Source organism: Odocoileus virginianus, chromosome 1 (assembly GCF_023699985.2).
Source record: "Odocoileus virginianus isolate 20LAN1187 ecotype Illinois chromosome 1, Ovbor_1.2, whole genome shotgun sequence".
NCBI lineage: Eukaryota > Metazoa > Chordata > Mammalia > Artiodactyla > Cervidae > Odocoileus > Odocoileus virginianus.
The window spans coordinates 64,662,328-64,682,830 of NC_069674.1; the positions used below are offsets into that span (position 1 = coordinate 64,662,328).

The following is a 20,503-nucleotide window of genomic DNA, read 5'->3' on the forward strand; positions in this document are numbered from 1 at the left end:
ATGCCTCCTGCATTGGCAGGTGGCTTCTTTACCACTGAGCCACCTGGGCAGATAAATAAACTCTTCAGTAGATATGGCCAACTATTTACCTGGTTTATCTGCGTAGGTTGTTAGCATGTTTTTTTTTTTTTTTTAGTATCTGTCTGTCTGCTGCAATTCAAATGGCTATGTGAGATGAGAGAACTCTAATATTCCATGTTTGTGATTAGTTTGGAAACTTTTTAAAAAGGTTTGAACCTTTTCTTACATTCAGAACCTTGGTCTACATAGTTAATTTGAAATGAGGTACAGAATACCAAGTATTGAATGAGTAGCTACACAAAGCCAGTAGTCAGTCAATGATGGCACTGTGGCTTATAGCTTGTGGAAGTGATGTGGTTATAGAAAAGCACTTTACCTGTTGAGAATGAGAGGGCTGGTGGGGTTGGGCACTGAGGTTTAGAAGACATTGTAAAAAATGGAGGTGGATGGAGCAAATTATGGGCTGAGGGAGAGTAATGCTGAGCAAAATGGGGGGAGGAGCTGTCTGGTTGAAAATAGACATTTGAAATGGACTCAATTAGCATAACGTTATTTCCAGGTGGGTTTAGCCTCAGATCCCCATTTCACTAGACCACCGTAAAAGAGAGATTATGTTTTTATCTTCTGAAGGCAATTAAGCAAGATGGTTAAGACTTAGATCTTCTGGATTCAAATCCATGTGTTCAAATCTATTCTTACATATTCAGGAAAAGCAGTAATGATTTGATGGACAGTTTGATTCAGTGGTCAGTTGAGGATCAGATGAAGTGGATTTGGAAAACACAACTTTGATCTTTCCTTGTTAACTCATAGACCTTTGAGCCCTTGATGAATTGTTGGAAACTGGCCTGAGGCTGCAATTTTTTGACATACTTCTTCCTAAAAGTTACCACCTATCCCAGACTGGGAAGGATACAGCTTTGGACTGTAAATAGCACCAGTGCCTTTTTGCTCCTCCCTCCTGTTGCCAGCGCCCCTTTATGTGGTTGTCTTAAGAAGCTGTTCATTCTGGTGTTCGTTCTATCACTCCAAGTGCTTTTGAGAGTTCTGTTTTGAAATCATATCAATCACTTGGCCTCTTTGGCTTCAGTTTTTTCATCTGTAATGTGAAGCTAATAATGCCTATTCTGACTCCTGAAGTTGTCATAAAAATCAAATGAAAAAATATTTTACAAATTGTTAAGTGCAATATAGATGTTACCAATTAACACACTACTTCAGAAATTGCACCATTACCTTATGGCCGCTGTATACTTTTAGTAAAAAAAAAAAGAAAGAAAACACTTCATACATAAATAGCATGGCCCTCTGTGTAAGCCCATTTTAAATCCTCCTGTAAAGATGAAACTTCTTGTGTTGAAATTGTGAGGGTGTTTTATGAACGAAAAATAAAATTTCATTTCTCTTGTTTTCCATCTGCAGGAAGTCACCAAAGCAGTCCAGCCTCTGTTACTGGGAAGAATCATAGCTTCCTATGACCCGGATAACAAGGTGGAACGCTCTATTGCCATTTACTTAGGCATAGGCTTATGCCTTCTCTTTATCGTGAGGACGCTGCTCCTGCACCCAGCCATTTTTGGTCTCCATCACATTGGAATGCAGATGAGAATAGCTATGTTTAGTTTAATTTATAAGAAGGTAATACTTCCTTGCACAGTCTTTATGCTACTTGTTAGTCGCATTGTGTTTTAAATGCTACACTAGTGCAAGTAAGGGATAAATGCTAAACTCAGTTTTGTAGGGCTGTGAAATAAATGGCAGCAATAATGAATATTTCTAATTTTTCCTTGCTACTTCCCTTCAACTAAAATAATAATTATTGAATACTTCTGTAAACTGCCTGTATTTTAGACCTCATTTTTGTTTTTTCCGTATCATCAGTTTTTGGAATCCATGGCTCCCTGTTGAAATGATTCTTGCTTTGTGCATAAAAGTCACTGACAAAATATCATCTTATGGTAAAATGCCATTTGCCTTTATGTACCATAACAAGAATATAGTGTGTGATTGTTATTGATCAACCAAGCAATTGATATTTCTATCTTAACTAGTTATGGGGGCTTCCTGCATAGCTCAGTCGGTTAAGCATCTACCTGCAATGTAGGAGACATGGGTTCAATTCATGGGTTGGGAAGTTCCCTTGAGAAGGGCATGGCAACCCACTGCAGTATTCTTGCCTGGAGAATCCCATGGACAGAGGAGCCTGACGGGCTACAGTTCATGGGATCACAAGAGTTGGACATGACTTAGCGCTATTTTTAACTAGTTATGACACAATGATAGTATCCACTGCCTTATTTTGAGTTAGATTTTTGTCATCCTAAGTCTTGGAAATTAAAAATTTTGGAATAACACATACACAGCAACCATAAGAACCTTTCTACTTTTCCATATGCATTGTCAAGTTAAAAGCCCAAGTTGCTAAACCATGCTTTGGGTAAATTCAAATTAAGACTGCCTTACCAGGCCTTCTCTGGTGATCCAATGGTTAAGACTCTGCACTTCCACTGCATGGGGCCCAGATTTGATCCCTCATTGGAGAACTGAGATCCTGCATGCCATGCATCACAGTGGGAAAATAAAAGGACTTTCTTACCTTAAAACACAATTTAAGGTCATCTTAGTGACACAATGACTCGTGTGTTCACCAACCTGATTTATGTGTGACTCTTTGATTTACCAAGATTAAAGATTTCTTTTTTTTGTAGATAGTTGTTGGTTATTTTGGTTATTTTCTTTACCCTTCTCTTTCTTCTTCACCCAATACAAAAACTTTATATATTTGACTTATAATAGCTGTGGACCTGAAATTCCCTCTACAAATAACCCATTAACATTTCTATAATATACATGCAAGGTCGATGGTGTTGTAAAACCTTGATGGTTATACATTAATGTTCAAAAAGACCTTTTATGGATGGACAAGTAAAAAACCAAGTCCACAGTTTAACCAAATCACCCCAGCTGCAGTCTCATCAGTTCACAAGTCATCACCAGGAGAGCATGGGTGATAAATCAATAAAAATCTTATCTTGATTCAGAAATTTTATATAAGTGAATAAATTATTAGGTATCATTTAGAACATAGAATTTAGACAAGATGCATATCAAAGAAAGTTGAGTCCAGTTTAAAAATATTTATATAAGTGATTATTATAATGATAACTGATGTTCATGACAAACTTCTAAGTGATTTAGTTATATCATTTCATTTGATCTTCCTCAAAACTCTATATGGTAGAAACTATTATTCCTATTTTATGAATAAAATATTTTCATAAAGGCCTAAAAAATATAGAACATTGTGCAAGAACTGTGTCAGAATTTCTAAAGTAGATAAGTCATAATCCTTGAAGTCATGTCCAACTCTTTATGACCCATGGAACTGCCAGATTCCAGTGTCCATGGAATTTTCCAGGCAAGAATACTGAAGTGGGTTGCCATTTCCTACTCTAGGAGATCTTCCCCACCCAGGGATCAAACCCACATCTCATGTCTCCTTCATTAGCAGTCAGATTCTTTACCACTGGGCCACCTGGTCTTCCCCCTTGAAGTTAAGGGTTTTCCAATTACTAGAGAACATAAGATAAGTACTGAAATAATGTTGCAAGTCAAATTGTGTTACATAGAAAGAGAGACATGAAGGCTTGGGGCTAAAGGGGAAGGGAGGTCAAAGAAAGAGCTGATTAGTTCTTATGTTTAACACAAATACAGCAATATATGTTCCTTCAAGCCCAGAATGCATTAATGAAAAGTTGGAAGCTGTGTCCTTTCTCAACATTGTTTGTATGTGCTCTTACCCAGTTTGCTTTATCCGTCTAGCCATACCTACTGACCTGCATTGCCATCATCATCTAAGAATACAATTGCATCTCCATGCAGCTGTGGTTTGGTCACTGAAGTTAACTAGTGCCTTGTCTGACCAGTTTCATCCATGTGGCAGGCAGCCACTAATTCATCCCAGATTATTACAGATTTTGTAATAGAGCATCATTTTCTTTGTTCCAAAATCTGCAACATGATGCATCCAAATTAGATTGTAAATAATGAACCGAAATGCATACTAGGTTGAACTTTGCCTGTGAATTTTGAGAAAGATAACTGTATAATGAATAGATATTCACTGAGTATTTATTGTGCACATACATTCCATGTTAAGCACTATAGAACTCAGGTCACCTGAGACTGAGTATGTTACTAAATCATGTATCATCAAGCTCAATCATGTATCATCAAGCTCAATTCAATCCTTATTAAATACTCTAATAGCATTTGGAGTTAACTGCTTTGTTCCCTCTTCATCTGTGCTTATCTAAACACTATCTATTATTCCACACCATCTTAAATTCTCCCTCAATGAAATATTTGCAGATTTTGTAACCAGATATATAAACTTTCTCTTAACCACCGTGTTATATTCCACTCCCTTTAACTAGTTTATCATATTTAGTTATGTATTTATTAGGTGTCTTGAGGTAATAATTTTGTTTAATAACTAATAATAATCCCTGAAACCCTGAATATATTGATTTGTGTCTAAGTGCTCAATACATATGTGAGAGATTCAGTTGAAGGAAATGTTAGATGAGTACTCTTCAGTCAAAGCCAATTCTTATTAAATTTTGTAGGCGAAGTGTGCCTGTGATCGCTCATAATAATAATTAATTTATCTACTTAATAATCCTGTTGTGTATATATGGATGTATTTTTCTTTGTAAAATTTAAGAATCTTTTGTTTTTGTTAATCTTTCAAATAATTATTAGTAATTATTTATAATATACTTGTATTGACTTTAACTGTAATTTTATTCAATAGTCACCATAGAGTGCATGAAAAATTTAAGGTCAAGATTTTATTTTAAAAAATTTTATTGAATATATTGGCTTACATTATTGTGTTAGTTTCAAGTATACAGCTAAGTGATACAGATATATATATATCTTTTCTTTCTTAATTCTTTTCCACTATAGGTTATTACAAGATATTGAATATAATTCCCTATGAGACCAAGGTTTTAATCTCAAATTTCACTTGCCTTTAGTTCCATCTGTAATAAAAACAAACAGAAGTGAAAAAACAACAAGCAAACCTCTGCAGTATATAAATGAATATTCAAGTATAATATTTTTCCCATTTTGGACTAGAAACAATTGTTAACCCTCTCTAGATAGTGTAAAATAATCTAAGTAGAGGCATGCCAGTATAATATTTGTTGTAAAGAGAAATATTTATAAATCTAAGAAGATACTAAATTAAATGAACGTAAGATAATTTTATTAGGTTTACTTAAAAAATGCATGCATAGTTACCTAATTCGTCAGCTGCTTATAAATATATTTGTCTACTGTGCAGTGACATCATCTAACTTCCCATTTCCTTTTAGACTTTGAAGCTATCAAGCCGTGTTCTAGATAAAATAAGTATTGGACAACTTGTTAGTCTCCTTTCCAACAACCTGAACAAATTTGATGAAGTATGTACCTACTGATTTACTCTTTTATGCACCTTTGTTATAAATCATATGACCCCAAAGATTTTCTGGATCAGATAACTAATGAGTGGTTACGTGATAAGCATTCCTACCTTCCCTATATCTGAAAACCGAGAAGGCTAAGTTGTGTAGCACAGTGCCATTTTGGGATCTCGCAGAACCAGACAACTCAAGGACACCTCAGCTGGCTTTTTATTTGGTGCAATTTTTCAAAATTAAATCCTTATCAGATCTTGCTTCATTGTAATCATTTAAATCAGTTATTTACTTTGGCTGAGTATGATACTCTGAGAAATTCTTGTTTAGGGCTGTCTTCTCTCTCAATAAAATTCAAGGTCCTTGAGGACAGATTATGTGTTTTATACATAATGCATTTATCTTTGCATTTCTAGTGTTTAGCATGCTATCGAACTCTCAGCAGATGCTAAGTAATTTACTTTTGAATTGAGTGTGCGTGTTGTTTTCTGAGTATTTGGTCAGATAATAGGGTTGTGCAATTGTATAGACTGAAATTCAGGAGAGTCTTGTCCTCTCATGTTCTGTGTCATGGCTCTTGCTTTATTCACAGAGGAGTAAGTTACTAAAAGTATTCTAGACATGGTACTTAAGATATCCAATCACCACACGTATCCGCTGGAAAAAATCACAGTGACTTGAAGTTAGTTTGGGGGGAATTCCTAGTCTCTGTGTAGAATGTTTAAGCGTATTGCTGTGTGCGCCATATAATGAACACCTAGATTTTAGTGCATTCAGAGCCATGATTGTATGAGCTCACTGTGCTTGATTTCTCTCTCCTATTCTTGATTTTCTCTTTGTTTGGGGGTGGAGGATAAAATGTCCATAGTTTTCACTGTGATTTTATTTTTCAGGGACTTGCACTGGCACATTTCGTGTGGATCGCCCCTCTCCAAGTGACGCTGCTGATGGGGCTGCTCTGGGACTTGTTGCAGGCCTTCACCTTCTGTGGGCTTGCTTTCCTTGTAGTCCTCGCATTTCTTCAAGCCGGATTAGGGAAAATGATGATGAAGTACAGGTAGAAACTCTTTAAATAGTGTGAAACACAGATTGTATTCTTACTAGTTATGTGACCTGTGTCAAGCTGCTTCTGCCACAGTGTTTCTGATTTTTTCATCTTTAAAATGAAATAATCATCTCCCTTTGGTTGTCAGAAGGATTAGGCAGAATGTATAACATACTAGCCCACTCAAGTAAAACCAGAACTTCTCTGTGTACTGAACCATGATCTTACTAGGTGTCGCAAAAAGGAATATTTTTATGATGTTGTCAGCGGTCCCTAACCATTTTGGCACCAGAGACTGGTTTCGTGGAAGACAGTTTTTCCGTGGACTGGGGGAGGGGATGGTTTCAGGATGATTCAAGCACGTTACATTTATTGTGCACTTTATTTCTGTTATTATTGTATCAGCTCCACCTCAGATCATCAGATATTAGATCCCAGAGGTTGGGGACCTTGATATAAAGAATACTTTCTGTATCAATGGTACATTTTTTTACTTGCCAGTCTATAGAATTTCTTTACAAGTATGTCACCATCCATTTTGCTTTTTTTTGCACATCAGAGATTTAGATACAATGGATAAAACACTTACGTGAATGGGAAGGAATGCATACATTTTAGGTAAAGTTCATAGGCTTTTTCTATTCTAGTTCAAGAATCATCACACCACAGCCTTAGTGGCTTTTTATTACTGAATGATTCAGTGATTCCAATCACTGCTTATGAAAGAGGACTTCTAGAGTTTGCCAGCTAGAGTGTGATAGAAAGTGTTCAAATTTTGGAGTCAAATAGTTCTTAGTTTGAATCCCACTTTGCACCTTACTAGATATATGACCTGTGCCAAGCTGCTTCAACCTTTGTGTTTCTGGTTTGTTTGTTTTTTTCATTTTTAAAATGAGACAATCACCTCCCTCAGAGAATTAGGCATAGTATATGACATGCATCTAATACATGTGTCTGCACATGGGAGGCATTTACTGATTGATAGTTACTATTTTTGTTACTGTGTATTTGATAATAAAATAAACATACATCTGTTTAATAAAGGAAATGTGGCTTTTCTTAAAAGCTTGGGTAGTTCTTAGTGGGCAGTTTGATTTATTTTTACTAAGTATTTGATTTGTGGATGAAATAATTTACAGAGATCAGAGAGCTGGAAAGATCAATGAAAGACTGGTGATTACATCAGAAATTATTGAAAATATACAATCAGTTAAGGCATACTGCTGGGAAGAAGCAATGGAAAAAATCATTGAAAACCTAAGACAGTAAGTCATTCCAAAAATTTTAATATCAGTTGAATTAGTCAATTAAGGTTTAACATATTTAAAATGAGTATGTCACAGTGGACTTCAGCTCATATTTGAAATTTCTGACAACCAAATAGTTGTGTTAAGTTATGTCAATATTCATGTGTTCGTGGCCTAATGTCATTTTCATGAGACTGTCATTTTACATAGGGGAGCTATTTTTGCACTGCAAGAATATCTTATGAAAGAACTGCCTATTTGTGTTTACAGCTGCTTAATAGGCTAAACTAATGATCATGATGCTAGAGATTGAATAAAACCTTAAATAGAACTGCTAGAGTAAAAAAGATACAACTCTGAACCAAATAAATGATTCTCTAATATTACAACTTCCTTAATTTATATGTTATAGCTCATGAAAAGCAAACCAAAAAAAAAAAAAAAAAAACACCAAAAAAACCCTTCTGTTTGTTTAAAATACGTTTGTTCTTCCTTTACTTAAGAGCAATGCCAGGGTAATATCTATAAATTGTGTTCTATAAACCCTCCACTTGAAAAGTCAATTCAAGTAATGAAAGCTGCCGCCTGAAGTAGAATCAGTACTTGGCACCCATCTTGAACTCTGGTCTTGTTTTGCCTCAGATAACCTTTCTTTCACTGGTTAGTAAAGATTATAGCCAGCAAAAACGTGTAGCACAGACTGGGGTACTGTTACTGAGAAAATTTTGGACATGATATAAACCAAGGTATTTCTGTAGCTCTAAGACCATTTTTCTTTAGTCAAGTTCCATGTTCTACAAATTGCAATTTAAAAAAGGGTTCTAGGAGACTCAGTGGGCATAGATCTTCTCTTAAAGGGAAAATAATTTCAGAATGAATTAGCTCATGAGAGTTTCATAGGAAGAAAAGACACTAAAGAGAAGAATTCCACTTCAGAGGATATAAGTATGATTATCAGGGATTCAGGCTGAGTCCAGTAGACAGTGCTAACTGAGCTGCAGGTGTGTGATTGGAACAACAAAAGAGATGCTGAAATGGTAAGTCCTTTGCCATGTAAATAGAAAGAGTAAAAGACTATTTATTGCCCAAACATGATTGGTCACCTGTTTTTATTATGCCTTTCAAGACAAATCCAGGAAAGGAATCATATTTTCTTTCCAGAAACATCCGTAAAGATCCTGCTTAGTTGGTTGAAATTTTTCTCTTCAACAAGTGAGTTAGCTCTCAAGGTTCACTGCTGAACTGGTCAAAAGGCTGTGCAGTGCTCCCTGAAAATCTACTTCTTTACTGCCCTCTGGTAATAAAGTCACTTTCAATTTTTTTTTTAATCATAATAAGATAAAATGTTTTTATGGCTCAAAGTGTTAGTGTTATTATTATGGGGAGTACTGCTTTCTGGGTGATTCTTATATCAATACATGTTCTTGAGCCCATTATTCTTTCCTTGTAGTATCATTGCTTCATTTTCCTCAACTGCTTATAATATACAATAACAGTTTTGACAAATTTATTAACATTTTGGTAATCAACATTTTCTAGCATTAAAAAAATATAAGCCTAGCCAACAGCATTCTTCTTTCAGCTGAAGATGAGAGAGACACGTAAGTTCTAAGTGCAGGTTCCTGTGTTGTCGTTTATTGTGGCGACAGCTCCACAAGGGAGAGGTTACATTTCTCTTCTGTAGATGTGGATTCTGTAGGAACAGAGGGAAGAGCGACTTGATTAGGATGGCATACCTGTAACCAGCAGAGCTGAGAGTCACACCCCAGTTCGATTCCAAAATCGTAATCTGCCTTTAATGCCAAATAGTTAAAATAGGTAAGCTAAACCACGTTAGACTGGGAATCACAATGTAGATTGGGAGTACTGAACTTCATTTTCTTCATCAGAGTGCTGAGGATGACATTTTTTTTCAGACTTGAAAAAAAGATTTCCTCTGAATTCTACCACTTGAGAATCAGAACTTTTCTGAGTTGTACAGCATGTGGAACTAGCACCCAAATGCCAGACACCGCTATTGCTCCCTCCCACCAGCATGCTCTCCTTGTCTGTCTCATCTCTGCTCTTTCCATCACAAGAGCTGAACAGAAGGATCACAAGTGACTCCAGTTTTGATGATCCTGTGGGATGAAGGTCGGAGGAAGCATTGTCCTCTGTTCTTGCCAGCTCTGCACTCCCTGTTTCCTGCCTGTTGATGCATTTAAACCTCTTCTGTTTGTGTTGAAAAAATAGTTCACATTTGCATTTCAGACTGAAAAAAAAGTATGATTGCAAATAATTATCCTGAAAGGAGAGAGGGTGGATGCACTATCTATTCTCTTGTAATTTTCCAAGAATTATCAGCAACAATCTTTTTTAAAAAGCAGATTCTGGAGGCCTAATGCAGACTCAGTATCTCTGAATGGTGATCCTGATACTCTGTGTTTTAAAAAGTTTCTCAGGTGATTTTTACCTGTGCTAAGCCTTGAGAACCACTCCTCTTTGGCTCATATGTTATTTTTAAGGGTCTCCAAAGCCAATCCAGAACTTCTAAAATGTTGACAGTCCATTAGGGAATCCCAGAATTGTCTTTTCCTTCTATAAATCTTTCAACATTATTTTCATATCTGTACTTAAATACTTAAAACACCAATCAACCAATTAAAAATTACTAGTCTTAATTAATCTACAAATTAATAATAATGTAAATGAAGATATAAAAATAATGTAATAATTATGGTAATAATCATTGAGATTATTTAAAAATAATATTTATAGGTATTATATACTGGTATATTCATTATCATCTACCCCCCTTTCAGATAAGATAACTGAGGCCCAGAGAGGTTAAATAACTTGCTCAAGGTCACACAGCTCATGTAGGGTAGAACCAGGATTAGAACACAGAGAGAGAAAGCTTTTGAGAGTCTATGTTCGGATTTTTTATTCCAAGATGCCTGATATTTTGGAAAGTATATAAGCACCCCAAATCTTACTATTTGTTGTTTTTTTTTTTTTTTAGAACAGAACTGAAACTTACCCGGAAGGCAGCCTATGTGAGATACCTCAATAGCTCAGCCTTCTTCTTCTCAGGGTTCTTTGTGGTGTTTTTATCTGTGCTTCCTTATGCACTGCTCAAAGGAATCATCCTTCGAAAAATATTCACAACCATCTCATTCTGCATCGTTTTGCGCATGGCAGTTACTCGGCAGTTCCCCTGGGCTGTACAAACTTGGTATGATTCTCTTGGAGCAATAAACAAAATACAGGTAGTGTACCAAAATGGGTCATCTGACTCAATGAATTTAGAACAGTTTAGAACTTTTGTCATGAGCAAACTCTCTAGAGTTTGCATCTCTAGAGATGCATTCTTGGCCTTGGACCTGTTTGATGCACAGTATCTCCTCTCTTGATGTCTGTATGTGGTTCAACAGGCCCTTGTAAAGCCTAGTGAAATAAAATGAAAGGCTGTGAGATTTTAGTCAGAGAAATTGAAGAAAATATTGTTTCTGTATTCTGGAGATTATTCAAGTAATCAATCAATAGAATGGTTCTAATGAACTTGGCAAATGTGCAAAATCATGGTGGCAGATTCATCAAAAAGTTATAAAATTTTCTAGCTAATGCTAGGAATGTTTACCTTAAACTTTTCCAAGCATTTTTCTGAACAGTATGATGGATGAGAATGACATTGTATGCTACATTAATTACCTTAAAATCTCAGTATGCTGACGTAGCTGTTAATTTTGAAGAGAAGTTCTAAAGTCCATAAGGTAATAAGGCTCAATTTATGCTAAGCTAACAGAATCATCACCAGGAACTTGGATGTGGTTATAATTTTTAGAATTAATATACAATTCAAAATGTTTTATTATACTGTTTTGATATATATTTAATCCAGAAAATAAATCACTGTGCCATAATTTAAAAAAATGAGAGTGAAGGGTCAGCCACTTTAAGGTAGTTCTGCCATTATTTAACCTAGGCCAGAGTTTGACTTCCCTGGTACCTCAGTCGGTAAAGAGTTTGTCTGCAGTGCAGGAGACCCGGGCTTGATCGCTAGGTCAGGAAGATTCCCCTGGTGAAGGAAATGGCAAACCATTCCAGCATTCTTGCCTGGAAAATCCCATGGACAGAGGAGCCTGGTGGGCTGCAGTCCATGGGGTGGCAAGAGTGGTCCAAGACCTAGCAACTAAACCACTATCAGAGTTTGCCAGTGGTGGACCATGGACCTAATAAAAGGAGGATGCTATCAAGACGAAAATACTAGTTTTCTCTCTCTTAGTGTTGAGTTGAGGCAATTAGTGGGTAGTTCAGGTGTGCTTTATAAATTCATTACTAAGGTTAACATGTAGTCTAGTATAAGGATGAATCAGTGGTATGTTAAAATTTAATGTATAAATAAGTTCTATAAAATGTCACATATTTAAAGAATGCATTTCTAATATAATGAATCCTAGTACTTTATAATTAACTTTAGAACACACAAAATTATTTTTTAGGAAAAAATTTCTAGTATAATTCATAAAATACAAAATGCAGCACTTATTAGAGTTTAAATAGATGTAATAATGTATTAACACTCTCCTAGTTCTATAATATGCTTTTGCTCTCTTTTATAAACAGGATTTCTTACAAAAGCAAGAATATAAGACATTGGAATATAACTTAACAACTATAGATGTAGTGATGGAGAATGTGACAGCCTACTGGGAGGAGGTCAGAATCTTTTGTTTGTTTGCTCTAAATATCTAAGCTTTTCTTATTTGTGATTCTGGTTTTCATCTTAATGGGCAATAAAGTTAGAATGATAGAATTCTTAGAACTGAAAGAGGAATCACTCCACTTATTTTGTAGTTTAAGAGGTAGAGGCCCAAGAATATTAAATATGACAGATGGGCCTCTTCATGTTTTTCTAAGTCATGTAATTTGTTTCACATAATAAATTAGGAAGTAACGCCGTCCTCATAGGTTTTGGAGCCAAACTGAGCTGGAATTGAGTACTGGTTCTACCATTTACTATCTAGTACAAGTTACTGAATTTTGTAGAACCTCTGGTTCTCCATCTGTAAAGTGGGAATATTAAGATATACCTTACAAGGTTGTTGTGAAGATTGACTGAGATAACTTATGGAAAATATTCAGCATAGTACCACACACATAATAGTTCCTCAGTAAATGCTACCCTCTCTGATCTCAAGTTCCAGTCCAACGTGCTTTATAAATACCAGTAAACATAAAGATGTATATGGGATAGACCTATGTATTGTTTTATACTATTTTCACTTATTTTAATTCACTATTAAAAATTCTCATTTCTCATTGTCAGAAAAAAATGTTATTAATGATTTTTCAGCTTCTAAAGGACTAATATTTGATTATTGAGAATACCAGTGGAGTTCCTCTTTCCTTATCACTTTTTCTGTTGAGTAAACATAGGCATTATGAAACCAATGTCCTATTTCTACATATTTCACAATATCTTATACTGGTTTTATTTATATAAGTAAGTTGACTCTAAGGGCGTCACTGTAATTCTTATTTTAAGATAGAGGTAAGAGAGTAATTCTTTATCTGCCTAGAAAAATTATGGAGAAGTGTGTGGATTAGATTGATTTTACTTCTTTGATTTTAGGAATTTCAAATGCCCTTCTAGACATAAAGAAACGCAAGGAGTTTGGCGATACAGACAATTATTTTTCTAATCTCCATCTCATACTCCTTTCATCTAATAAAATAGATGGCATGCTTCAGCCCTTACTATGTGCCAGGTACTAGATAAGCACTTTACATGTTTTGTCTTATTTCTTACAACATTCCTATGATGTAATCTTAATATTTCCATTTTGCTGATAAGGGAATGGAGGCTTAGTAAGGTTATAGGACCTGGCTCAGCTCACGTACCAGGCAAGGGATGAAGCTAGGTTTTGGACCAAATGTCACAGTCTACAACCCTTTCACTGAACCATTGCCTTCCATCTGGCTATATCCTCATCCTCCAGACTCTCACCATCACCTAGCAAATTCTGGACACTCCTTGATGATATTTACCCAGGACAGTGGTGCTGGTTAAACTTCTGTCATCATGTCTAAGACTTCAGCACTCACGTGAGAAATCCTTCCAATACTGTCCTCAGAACTTCTATTTACAGTTACTTCTTCAGAAGCTTCCTCTCATGCTCATATGCTGAGCTTGGTGAGTGCTGAGACTTACTCCACTTTGGAAATGTCCTGCTCTGGGATCTCTTTCTCAGTTTAGAATTTCCTAATCCTAGCTCTCTCAGTCTGTTAATCCCATCTTTACTGCCTTCCAATTTCATGAAAATGTCTAGTCTCCTTAGTTATCTCTTTTGGACTCCTCCTGGTTTAACCTCCACCAGTCACTTCAGCTGTTGCTATGGCAGCACCCTCAATTCCCTTTTCTTTTCACCCAATTGTTTGCTATAAGACGTTCACTTGAGAGCTTTGATGAAGGGAGTGCTATCTGGGAAAATGAAATACTCTAGTCAGTTATAAGTTTTATACAGTTACTGTTTCAACTTCAAATGGGCCTATAAACTTTCTTGGGAAGTGTTTTCATTTGTCTTTACTTAATTTTCTTTACCATTTCCCTAAAAGCTATTCCAGATTTTTACCAGTTTCCTGAAACTCCCAATCTCTCCCAGGATCTGCTCACCCCCAGCAGATGGCCTTGACTTCTGTAACATAGAGAGAAAATATATAGATGCTATAAAATATACAGCGGCATATATGAATGCTTACAGCTTCTTTCTTCACCCTTGAGATTATTATTTTCTTCTTTCTTTTCTAAGAGAAGGATGTTTGCTTCCCCCTGCCCTTAACTGTTGTTATCTTGCTTCATCTTCTCAGGACATGGGACCAGCAATTATTCTCTATCTATAAGCTCAATTTCTTTTTTTTTTTCAACTGACTTCTTTTAATATCTAAATATTTTCAAGTTAAAGAAATTTCTTCTCTGACTTTTGGCCCCCTGGAGCCCCATCATCCAAGCCTTATCATTCTTCTTCCCTTTGCCTTTAAAACTGTTCTTACTTCCTTATCTTTTGACTTTTGCCTTCTGCAATCTGGATTCTGTCTTTACCAACACATTAAAACTGTTCTTTTGAAATATTTATTTAACTTAGCTTTAGTGAACCACTCTTTCCATGTAATCTTATATTCCAACCAAGACTTCCCAGTCTTGGCTGCCTGCCTCTTAAGTGGCGACCGACCATAGGGTCCCCACCTCGGCTTCCTTCTGGTATTTCATGCTTTCTCTGGGTGACTCAGCCCAGGCTCAACTGACATCTATGTGCTTATGACTCTCAAAGGCAAATCTTCAGCCCCAGTTTCTTTCCTGAACTTCATACATTGTTTCCAAATTCCCTGCAAGGTCCTCAATCACTTCACATTTATCACTTCCCAAGCTTCATAAACCCGCTTCTTCCAGTGTCTTCTCTGCCTCATTTGATGATTTCGCCGTTCACCCAGTGACTCAAGAGGCATGTCCCTGATGAATTATATATGACTCTTCCCTCACTTCACACCTGTGAGTAGGAACAATTTCTATTTATATATCAGGAAGCTGAGCTTTAGGGAATTTAAGTAACTAGAATAAGGTTATACAACTGGTTAGAACATAAAAGTCAGCCTAGGCTTCTTTGACTCTACATGTTTTTTCTACTCACCATCCTGTTTCTAATGAAAAAAATGGACTACTGCTTTATTGTATACAAAATACTTTCATCTATATTACCTCACTTAAGATCCTCAACAGTCCAGGAGCCTAAAGCTCAGAATGTCATAATTTATCAATTATTATGCAGCTAGTTGAGAACATGAGACAGAGACTGAAATAAAGACAAAAGATACCATAATCATTTCTCTCACAACTACAAGGAGCTTGTAAACACAGAAAGTGTTCAGCCATAGTAGGGATCAAATAATTAAGAATAAGACCAATACTGAGATTCCATTTTCACTTACAGAACACACACACACACACACACACACACACAAAACAGAACAAAACAAACCAAATCCCAAATCGGAAGTCAACATTGTTGATGATGGTTCCTGAAATCTCTCACACTCTCACACCTTGATGGAAGAGAATTTGAAACTACTTTTCCAAAGTCTTGGAGTGTTTGCTTCACCTTTGCTCTGGAAATTTCCCTTGTGGAAATTTATACTAAAAAAACCAGATTTCCAAGATTTATAGCCAAGTACACACATCACAGAATTATTAAGTTAAAAAGAAAATCATATAATGTAAAAAATAAGAACTGTTAGTATTTATAGTTTATCCATACTCTTTGATACTATCCTGCAACTTAAAATTATATTAAAAAGAATGTTTAATGGTATGTGAAAATATTTATGATTTATATTGTAAGTCAGAAAAAGAAGATCACAAAGCTCATGTATAATTTTTTCCTTAATGCTGTAAAATTATATATGATTTTCCATATATGTGAAGGAGTAGAGGGATCTCCCTGAAATGTTAAACATGATTTCTTCTCAGTGTTAAGACTACAGCTGATTCCTCTTTTCTTCTTGCTGCTTTTGTCTGTTTCCCAAATTTTCTGAAGTAAGTTTTTTACTTCTGTAATCAGGAGTTAAAATTAAGGTAAATTAAAGTAAAAGCAACCTTCCATTGGTCCAAGTGTTTATTGGATAAAAGTCCTATTTCTGAGGATGGAACATGAGCCCCTTAACAGTCTGCACTGCCCACATTATCAAGGATATCCTTTGTCATCTTACTATATACATTCACCTAGCCACTCACCACTCCCGAGGTGTATGTTGTCCTTTTAAGCCTAAATCATCATGCAGACAGGTCCTTCTTCCTGGAATGCCTATACTATTTCTTGATCTTGTGAAATACCACCTATATCCTTCATAGCCTAATACTGTGTTAATTACTTGGTCAAGCTCCAGGCTGAGTAACTTGCTTTATGTAATGTGCTCCTATAGGACTTGGTGTGAATTTTCAGTTGTAGCACTAAACACGTTGCAATATTAATATCTACCCATTTGTTATTCCCCTAAGTGAGACTTTTGAAGTGGTCTTTAATATAGAAGTGATGCTCAATAAATGTCTGTTAGCTAAATAAGTTAATAATAGAATAAAAAATGCCTTTGTCTCATTCGAAGAATTTTCATTGCCTACTTCTTAAAACTTTGCTTTTAGTTATCTGATGATTGAAAGAGATGTTAGCCATCCATCTCGTAAGAATTCAAGCAGTACTCTTAAACCTTAATTGCTTATATATGCCCTAAAGTTTTGATAGTACTGAAAATCTGTATACCTCAGATACATTTTAAGTTGACTTATGAATTTCCAACATAGGTTTAAGTGGTGGTAAAGGATGTAATTCTTGTCTATAGTGTCTTCATATGTTAAATGGATTTTTGTCAAAACTTGGGAGCTGCCATTTCAGTACTTTCAATTTCATGGAAAGTAAATGAATTTGTAGAGTCAGGTCTCATTGCTAAATCAATCAGATAAGTATTACTTGCTTTATATCAGGAAAATGTAACTTTAAAATGCAGATAATAATTTGTATTAATTTATTAAATTACTAAAATTAGATAAATAATAAGTTAATTAAAATAACTTGTCCTTCAATTCATCGAAGCCTGATTCTGAGATGACAGGACACATAGATGCCATCACTTTGAAACCTGATGAAACATGATGTTAGCTCCTTCAGTATTTCTGGCTTTGCTTTTATGAGATCCACTCTCAGGAGAAAATAATTTTCTTATGTTCCCCATGTTCGTATCATGGAGCTTTTTACACTCCGGCAAGGGCAGTCTAGCTAAACTTAGGACTGGTGAGAAGGCTGCCTCTTCTCTGAGGGGAGAAGCAGAAAGTAGGAAAGAGAAATGACAAAGAGCAAGCAAATTCTCAGGTGATTAACTTTAGGAAGGAGTACTTTGGGATGATGAGGTTGTTGAAATGCATTCTCTTAAAACTGTGTGAACTACTACCTTCCTCCTGATCACCTGCAGTGCTGTTAACTGTGATTTGAAGACTGCTCAGATAGTAAAGAATCTGCCTGCAGTGCAGACCTGGGTTTCATCCTTGGGTTGGGAAGATCCCCTGGAGAAGGGAATGACTACCCACTGCAGTATTCTTGCCTGGAGAATCCCGTGGACAGAGGAGCCTGGTGGGCTACGGTCCATGGTGTCGCAAACGAGTTGGGCACGACTGAGCGACTAAGACATGCGTGCACTCTAACACATCCCATAGGGCAGTACAGAAGCAGGGAGCTTTCAAAAACAATTCCCTCTCCCAGCACTTTTGCAAAAATGAGATTCATTCAAATCAAATGGTAGTATCATCACATTTACACTTAGTAATAACTACTAAAATACTTTGAGCTTCTCAGATTAAGGTGCCAGCATGATAGAGTTAGATTTGGGTTGTAATTCCACTCAGGCCTACTACTTAAATGACTTCAGTTACTTAACCTCTCTGAGTCACAATCTACAACATTGAATAAAAGAGTTTATAAAATCTATCTCATATATTGTTACTCTGCTGAAGATTGAATAATTATGTGTATGTGTTCAGCCTATAGGAGAGGAGGTATCTATCTCCTTTGTATAGATAGCTAGCTAGCTTTAATTAAATTTGATGGTGAGCAACAGTCAGCAATTGAAATTATTATTATAATCTTGAAATATTTTGGATCATGTGCTCTAGAAATCATGTGCTATAACTTGTGTGCTATAAAGTATGGACCATGTGCCATGTGCTCTTCAAACTAATAATACATAATGTAAAAAGCTATTGAAAATATTGGGCTTTCCTGGTGGCTCAGCTGGTAAAGAACCTGCCCGCCAATGCAGAAGATGCAAGGGATGCAGGTTTGATTCATGGGCAGGAAGATCCCCTGGAGAAGGACATGGCAGCCTGCTGCAGTATTCTTGCCTGGAAAATTATATGTACAGAGGAGCCTGACAAGCCTACAGTCCATGGGGTTGTAAAGAATCGGACACAACTGCACCCCCACACATACATTGAAAATATCTGAGAAACATACCTTCTTATTTACTGTGTTTTTTATTTTTTACAGGGATTTAGTAAATTGTTTGAGAAAGCAAAAGAAAATAATAATAGGAAAATTTCCAATGGTGATAACAGCCTCTTCTTCAGTAACTTACTTCTCGGTGCTCCTGTGCTGAAAGATATCAGTTTCAAGATAGAAAGAGGACAGTTGATGGCAGTTTCTGGATCTACTGGAGCAGGCAAGGTAGTCTCTTTTATACCTCACATGAAGATGTTAACCTGACATGCTTTACTCCTTTCTTTTTCTAGTTTGTAAGAGGAGAATACTTGGATACTGTGTATAATTATTCCACTGATAGCGTCCTCTAGCCTTTCATTTCTTCCTGTTATCTTCAGTAACTTTTTCTGATATATATTTATATTTTGGGCATCACTCAGTACAGTGTCATGCACATACATGGTGAGCATTTAATAACTTTGTTGGTCAAGTAAAGCTTCCATTTTTGCCAGTCTGTGGCACAGACATTTTCTCAGAGCTGGTCCAGGACAGTCATGGCTTACATTTCACTTCAGTAACCACATGGGCAAAAGATCCCCATTTTGTGTACCCAAGAATTTTTTTGGAGAATGGACTCAGGGTTGCTTATGATTTATTATGAGGGAAAATTGTTGAGTGGGATAGTTTTTTGATGGCAATACATAGGAATGTTTATTTATTCTGTGCCAATCAGCCTTCTACCCTACCTCATTTAATTATAAACCGTGGATATTTGGAGATACATTTGACAAAAATTAAGAGGTTAGAAAACTAAAGGATCAAATTTCATTGTCAGGAGAAGACTTTATATTGGTCTTCAATGATTTGAGCTATTGTTCAGATAATGAGAAACACTTGTTTTCTTTATCTGGGAAATACATTCAAAGACATGAAGGAATAGAATCAGAGATAAGAAAGGGTCTCTTGGTTTTGAAATGGACTACTTAAGGATAATAGATATTTGCTTTGGAAGTCTATTAAAAGGAGGTTCTTATTCTCACTTGACTATAATTTTACCTACAATACTTTCTAGAAAAAAAGTTTAGTGTCCTCTTAAAACTCTTCAGAATACTTTGATGAAAGAAAAGGAAGAAGGAAGGAAGGAGCAGTGCCACTGTAAGATAAAAATGTAAATAAAAACAAATTAAGAAATACCCCTGAAAAATAGTTATTTATTAATATCTAGTTAAGGAAGAACCACATTTTAAAGAATTTAGTCTGAGACTTGGGAAACAAAATGCCATAGAAAATTTCTAGTCCTTGAATTTGGTGTTCATAATTGTAGCAATATACAATTTGCTTATTTCTCTCTCCGTATGTTTTCCCACGTGTAAAATAGGCCTTTCAATAAAGCAGCTATAGTTGTGTGTTTTCTTCTTTGAAAAATCTATTTCTTCTTAAAGTGCTACTTTTCCTTCTATTTTTTCTATAACTAGAAATTTTCACTATTAAAAGAAAATGATACCATAGGAGGATTTGCTAATAAACAAATCACAGATGACTTGCCTGAGAATGATTGCTTATGAGAAGATAGTAATTGTGTTTCACAGAATTTTTAAAAATTAATTTTATGTGTTTAAAATTACTTCTTTGAAAAGTGTAAACAAATAGCTTTGGAATTACAAATTATAGGACTTAACCAGCAATTGAATTTCAGGTAACTCTATTAAGAATTGATGAGCAGAT

At 35.7% G+C, this 20,503-nt stretch overlaps 1 protein-coding gene across 1 annotated transcript in view; it reads left to right on the forward strand.

Annotated features, from left to right (window-relative positions):
* Positions 1-20,503, forward strand: part of CFTR (CF transmembrane conductance regulator) — a 183,942-nt gene that overhangs the window by 36,520 nt on the left and 126,919 nt on the right. The window contains exons 5-11 of the mRNA XM_070476808.1: positions 1,444-1,659; positions 5,406-5,495; positions 6,383-6,546; positions 7,674-7,799; positions 10,783-11,029; positions 12,387-12,479; positions 18,848-19,024. Of these exons, the coding sequence (XP_070332909.1) occupies positions 1,444-1,659; positions 5,406-5,495; positions 6,383-6,546; positions 7,674-7,799; positions 10,783-11,029; positions 12,387-12,479; positions 18,848-19,024 (1,113 nt within the window). The remainder of the gene's footprint in view (positions 1-1,443; positions 1,660-5,405; positions 5,496-6,382; positions 6,547-7,673; positions 7,800-10,782; positions 11,030-12,386; positions 12,480-18,847; positions 19,025-20,503) is intronic.